At 36.9% G+C, this 7,101-nt stretch overlaps 1 protein-coding gene across 1 annotated transcript; it reads right to left on the bottom strand.

The window, feature by feature from the left end:
- Positions 1-2,153: 2,153 nt before the first annotated feature.
- On the bottom strand, positions 2,154-6,848 carry LOC309511112 (uncharacterized protein). Its single transcript, XM_082186154.1, has 7 exons — positions 6,552-6,848; positions 5,562-5,698; positions 4,095-4,223; positions 3,982-4,006; positions 3,405-3,422; positions 3,168-3,270; positions 2,154-3,093 (listed from the first exon to the last, which is right to left on the bottom strand). Exons 1-7 carry the CDS (start codon positions 6,595-6,597, stop codon positions 3,081-3,083), a joined length of 471 nt encoding a protein of 156 aa, XP_082042280.1. The 5' UTR covers positions 6,598-6,848; the 3' UTR covers positions 2,154-3,080.
- Positions 6,849-7,101: the final 253 nt, after the last annotated feature.

Raw genomic sequence — 7,101 nt, 5'->3', positions numbered from 1 at the left:
ATTGAGATAGACCATCTATCTTAATGCAATTTGTATAAAGATTCAAGATTAAACTGTGTTTTCCTGTCTAGATCTATTTCATAAGCTGTAAGCCATAATCATCAAAATTATAACAAATAAAGGCTTGAAATATCTCACTTTGCATGTAATGAGTCTATATAACATATTAGTTTCACCTTTTAAGTTGATTTACTGAAATAAATTAACTTTTGCACAATACTAAATTTTTTTGAGTGTCACCTGTATAAAGCCTAGATGTTATGATATATTCAGCCACCATGGACTCGAGAAGAGAACCGAACTGTCAGGAGGAAGAAGCGCTACTGACGCTGAATTACTCGAACAGCGGAAACATGTTATAAAAGGTTCAGTCCAACATTAACCAGCGCTGACAAAGATGATGCCAAACTATACGGGCTGATTAACTGCTCGTCCTCAAACATTTCACAAACATTCTTCCTCTCCTGAAAGATTCACATCTCTGTCTCCTCAGAGCATCACAAGCTCCTACTGGAAACTCCTGACCACTCGAGGGATCTCTTTAAATAACCGGGAGAGTGATTCTTAGCTTTAAGAAATTTGATAACTTGCTTTTTTACTTCAGTTTGAAAGTAGGAGTAAATCTCATGAATTCTCAGCACTGAAGACTAAAATGGCACTTTGAGAAGCTTGATAAATACGGCCCTGGTCAACAATAAAACAGATGAATAAAATACCACTGATTCTTTCCATCGTTATCATTAGTGAAACATGTTTAGAAGAACGGGTGTTTCAGAGTTTAAAAACTACACAAGGCAACAGAAATAACGAAACGCTTATAAACCTCTGAAACTACTATATGTCATGTGACCAGAAGCTGTTTATAGGCAAGTTAAGTTTCACTCTCTTGTTTTATCTATTCACAAGTGCAATGGTATTGTGTTCTTTTAGATAAACAGTATGATATTATATTTTGACAGATTTAAATGGCTCTGTATCTTTTTAAAATATTACTCCTGATATTGTCTCCTATATGATAAGAATCCGGAGATTGGAGACCTCATTGAAATCCCCCGAGGCGGATATAGCCACTATGCTCTCTGTGTCGGCGATGGAGATGTGATTCACCTGGTCAGGGACTGAGAGTGTTTTACATGCTTCTTATGCTGCCTATTGAGCTGAACTCGTACTGAATCTGAAACTTTCCATTTTAGTCTCACGAGTCATGATTGTTTTTCACACATCAGTATCCAGATCAGAGAGAGGACCTGCGCCGGCACACACTCTCTCACTCACTCACACACACACACACACACACACACACACACACACACACACACACACACACACACACACACACACACACACACACACACACACACACCAGATCAGAGAGAGGACCTGCGCCGGCACACACTCTCTCACTCACTCACACACACACACACACACACACACACACACACACACACACACACACACACACACACACACACACCAGATCAGAGAGAGGACCTGCGCCGGCACACACTCTCTCACTCACTCACACACACACACACACACACACACACACACACACACACACACACCAGATCAGATGGAGGACCTGAGCCTGCACACGTCCACGACGCATCCCTGAGGTGCCAGCCTCATCAGCCGTGTGAAGGCCTCATCCACACCACAGCCATCGACACTGATCCTCAACAACTCGTCTCCATACCGGCGTGACTCTGTCTTCCAACCAGATGAACTGGATAATATTCTGAATGTTCAGATCCAATCTGACCTCTGTCCTGTAATGCCTGAATCATAATCACACACTGTTCGTTCGTTTGCCAGAGGAGAACTGAGAGACTGAGTCTGGTTTCTGCCAAGGTTTTCTTCTCCATTCTGTCACTGATGGAGTTTGAGTTCCTGCACTGTTACCTCTGGCTTGCTTAGTTGAGGACACTTAATATTCAACAATATTATTGATCTCCTGCATTGACTCCATTATATGAGAACTGAACTGAGCTGGATGATGACATCACTGTTTTCTCCAGAGCGGCTGTATATATATATATATGAACTAAATGAATAACTTTTTTACAACAAAAATGAACATCACCTGGACTATGACGCTATTTTCTTCTAGAAACTGTTGTGGCAAATAAAAAATTCTGAATAAGAGACAAATGTTCAATCAATGATTATAATGGTTTATTTCTTGCAAGAAAGGCTCAGAGTCAGTCAGCAGAGCTGTACACACAGATAACACACACACAACTGAACCACTCTCTGCCTTAGTAGGAAAGCACATGATTTATTATAGGACAGATCATTAATATGAATAAAAATGAAATTGTCCAAATATAATACATTCCTCCATACATATTACATCAGACATGTTAGTCCTCTCGGTTTCAAAACATATCTTCACCCTTTATGAAGAAGAAATACTTGTTGCTGCTTTTTCGAGGCATAAGCATCTCTGGTTGATTCAGCAAACTATAACAATACAAGCAATAAAGAGTAAAATAAAATCCCTCTTCTCATTCCCGGTCCTCGTACACCGTCTCGTCACACGCAGTAGATCACATTCATTTGACCAGGGGAACACTAAACTAATTCCTCATTCATTTCTCATGTTTGACTTTTTACATTAAATAGTTGTTGAAAACATTTTCCTCAAATGTAAAAACTATTTATAATCAGTTTATGTATAATATAACATTATATAATATACTGTATAATATAATATTTTATAAAGCATTTAAATACATATGAGAAATAATAATCTATTCTAAATAGATTAATAATAATCTAAATAATAATGATAGTTTCATGTATGATATAATATCGTATGTTGATAATATTTCTTATAATCAAATATTTCCAGAAAGAAAAACCAATGAAAAGCATCAGATGAACATTTGAGCACTATTAATATCCATACGTTTAGCGAAGGTACTCCTGCATTACTGAAGCTTGTCAAGCATTGAGCAGATTATGATCATTATGGTTATGCACTGATCTATAAGCAGACAGATATATATATATGTATATATCTTATAATCTCTGGGTTTGACCTCCACGGCACAGAATCCCGAGTCTCCACTGCGAGACTACACACACGACCTGAAACAGAGACGCTTTACATCAGTGACTGTCACAGATATCACTGTTATTACTGTACATCTCGTTCTGCTCACCCATTCAGACTGAAGATGAAGATGATGAAGATGATGGACAGGAGGATGAAGACGCCGTCAGAAGTGCTCCTGTTCACAGCGTTATTACTGTGCTGCAGTTCAGCTGGAAAACACACAACATTAATACTGACGCTATTGCTTTATCATTTCATAACCACTTCATTTTGATTGTCAAGTGTGTTCTGTGTCTTTATAATAACTGCATGTTTATGAGTGAACGGTGTGTGTCAGACTCACCTGGAGAAACACAGGGATCTGATGGAAAAGAAAACACTGATCAATCACTTCATCTACAGGAAATACTTATATCTGAATTTATAACTGTTTTAAGATTGTAATATTATTAATCTAATTAAATACCTATAATATATGTTACACTTATGATGGACTACCATTAATGGATCAAAAGTGACAGACATTTATGTTGCAAAAGATTCTATTTCAAATAAATGCTGTTCTTTTGAACTTTCAATTCATCAAAGAATCATGAAATATAATCTTGTTTCCACAGAAATATGAACGGTTTTTAACACTGATAATAATCATAAATGTTTCTTGAGCATCAGATCATCATATTAGAGTGATTTGTGAAGGATCATGTGACACTGAAGACTGGAGTAATGATGCTGAAAATTCAGCTTTGATCACAGGAATACATTACACTTTATTATATATTCACATAGAGAACAGATGATTTACACTGGAATAATATTTCACTGTTTTTACTGTATTTCTGATCAAATAAAAGCAGCTTTGATGAGCAGAAGAGACTCTTTCAGAAACTAGTGTAAATGAGTAAATGAGTTTTCCTCACCATTACAGTAAAGCATCACAGACTCCTGCCGAGAGAAGAACGAGACACACTTGATTTATAATATTTCACCTTACACATCACTGATATATGATGAACTGTACAGAATTCCTGACCTTCAGAGCCACACAATCCATCTGGAAAATAACCTTGGTGTGTTTTCCTCTCAGAACGAGTGTTTGTGGATCAGCGTGATCAACTCGGGTCAGATCCGTCTCTCCAGACTCATCCACCACCGTTATATCCTACACACACACACACACACACACACACACACACACACACACACACACACACACACACACACACACACACACACACACACACACACACACGTGATCTTAATGATAAACATTACACTGATTAAATCACTGGCTGACTGACTTCATATCCCCTGGGTTAATGTTCTCATTTGCATATTTATGAGGTTAATGACTGTGATTGGACAAGTGCCATCTGTGACTGTGCATAGCTCATGAATATGTAATGAGTTAAGCCTTGTTCATGTTTTTGATTGGCCTAGAACTGTATATGGAGAGACTTCATATCATAAAGCCTTCATATTCAGTCTTGAGAACAGTTTCACATCATACTAAACAATCAATAAAACATCAAAACACAAAACATGATGAAAATTACATTCAAAAAAGCATGCTTTGGTAAATCATAATTAATCAAAAGTTGAAATTAGATACAATTTCATAAGTATGAAATAAAAACTCAAAATTAGAGATTTAAAAGTCAATATTATAACATAAAATTGTGAAAATTATGACTTTTTTGACTTATCTTATAATTATGATTGTCATAATGTTCCCTTTTTGTCAAACTTTCAACTTTATCTCATAATTCAGTAAGTGATCATTTTTTATTTTATCTCATAATCATGACTGTCATATTTTTTCTTTTATCAATTATTTTATCTTATAATTATTACTTAGTATGACATAATTTTCTTTATTTCATAAATTTGACTTTGTATCTCATAATTGACACATTTTTCATAATAATTTTGACATTTTATCTGATAAATTTGACTTTGTATCTCATAATGGACACATTTTTCATAATAATGTTGACATTTTATCTGATAAATTTAACTTTGTATCTCATAATTGATATTTTTAATCTCATAATGACATTTTTAATCTCATCATTGACATTTAATCTCATAATTATGACTTTTATCTTATAATTTTGACATTTTATCTCATAATTTTGACTTTGCATCTTGTAAATTTGACTTTGCATCTCATAATTTAATATTTGCATCTTATAATTGACATTTTATCTGATAAATTTGACTTTGTATCTCATAATTGATTTTTTTTTATCTCATAATGACATTTTTAATCTCATCATTGACATTTTATTTCATAATTATGACTTTTTATTTTATAATTTTGACATTTTATCTCATAATTTCGACTTTGCATCTCGTAAATTTGACTTTGCATCTCATCATTTTAAATTTGCATCTTATAATTGACATTTTATCTGATAAATCTGACTTTTTATGCCCTAATAATGTAATCTCTTGTCATTGTTGAGGTCTGATGTGTCAGGATGAGGCTCAGACTCACGTCAGCGCTCCAGTGTGTGTCGCAGGTCGGATCGGGAGCGTTGCTCAGCTGACAGGCTGACGATCCGTTGCTGAAATCTCTTCTACAGCAGCTGAGAGCGACCCGTCCTGACGGCAGAGCCAGCAGAGCCAGCAGGCCTACAGGAACCACATCACAACCCTGAAAACCTGATCTTGAACCACATCACAGATAGACCACGTGCCTCATTCTGACCTCGTGTGGTTCAGACACGGTTTACTGTACGTGGGATTTCACACTATATTCTTCCTTCACTCTGTGATACAGCATCTGTAGAGTCACATGATCACACGTGTGTCAGTCCTCTTCACACTGCTACTGTATCTCTGTAGTTATACACATCTGTAGAGTCACATGATCACACGTGTGTCAGTCCTCTTCACACTGTATCTCTGTAGTTATACACATCTGTAGAGTCACATGATCACACGTGTGTCAGTCCTCTTCACACTGTATCTCTGTAGTTTTACACCCTGAGTGACGGCCTGCGTTACATGAGTGTGATTTATGACACACACTGCCTGTGTGACACTCAAGTGTGTGTAAGGTGTTGTCCAAAGACTGCGGTTTTAAAGTGAACCGCTTTTGACCATTCATGCTTTTGACAGATGCTTTCATCCTAAATGCATTACATTCAAGCCGTACATCTGATCAGTTGAAGCGTTGCCTGGGAAGCAAACCCTTGAGCTGGTGTTGCGAGCGCACGATCTCTGCTATGCGCTAACATGTGTTCGACACCTGGAGACCACAGATAACACCACCACACACACACACACACACACACTCAGTACAGTCTGTTCGACTCGGTGAGAGCGGGTTTGGCTTTTTAAGTGGTAAAAGGAACAACGCCATCCAGGAAACTCAACGATTACCAGGAAGTTTTAAACAATAGCTCCAGGGAAGTTTACTTTCACTTCTATTGAACAAACGAAAGCAAGTTTTTCTAACAACATAAGAACAAACCGCACTCACATGCCCACATTAGAGCGAAGCTTTTGATTATCCGTGCGTGAGACATCGAGAGAGATCGCTGAACTCTTCCAAGATCTCCGGAGATGTAAAAGGGGAAAACCTGAAGGAAGAGGCGTGACTTAAACACGACATCTCCTTCATCTAATCATCTATCTACACTCAAACTAATGATTATTTGAGGTTCTTCACTTTATTTAAGCAGTTTATGTGGATTTAACAGCATTGTATCAGGTTTCTGGTTGAAATGTAACTTGAAACATTTACTCTTTGACGAATCCAACCAAACAGGACTTTCATTCCCATCATGCTTTGCAAAGGGGCTGAACTGGGAGAGGAAAGTTGAAATAAAGTGTTATTTTTAAGCATTTTTTAGCAAGATGAAAAAGTGACTAAAAAATACTATTGTTCTTAAATGTATAATAACTTTTGAACTGCTAATCCATTCTGTATGCTTTAAAAGTCCCGTAAAGAGGAGATTCACGGCTTTTCCGGGATTTCGTGTTTTTTGGACACTCAGAGGCTCCGTAGTGAACGTGATTACATCATCAAG

Source organism: Leuciscus leuciscus, assembly GCF_965113295.1.
Source record: "Leuciscus leuciscus genome assembly, chromosome: 12".
Taxonomy (NCBI): Eukaryota; Metazoa; Chordata; class Actinopteri; order Cypriniformes; family Leuciscidae; genus Leuciscus; species Leuciscus leuciscus.
Note: the sequence above shows the minus strand (reverse complement) of the source record. Positions and strands in the feature narration are given on the sequence as shown.

Excerpts from the sequence above, each read along its gene's own strand:
- LOC309511112 (XM_082186154.1), bottom strand. The coding sequence starts at position 6,597 with ATGTCTCACGCACGGATAATCAAAAGCTTCGCTCTAATGTGGGCAT. Across the intron at positions 5,699-6,551 it reads CTTCGCTCTAATGTGGGCAT|GCCTGCTGGCTCTGCTGGCT; the intron begins GTGAGTGCGGTT and ends TGGTTCCTGTAG. Across the intron at positions 4,224-5,561 it reads ACACACACTGGAGCGCTGAC|GATATAACGGTGGTGGATGA; the intron begins GTGAGTCTGAGC and ends GTGTGTGTGTAG.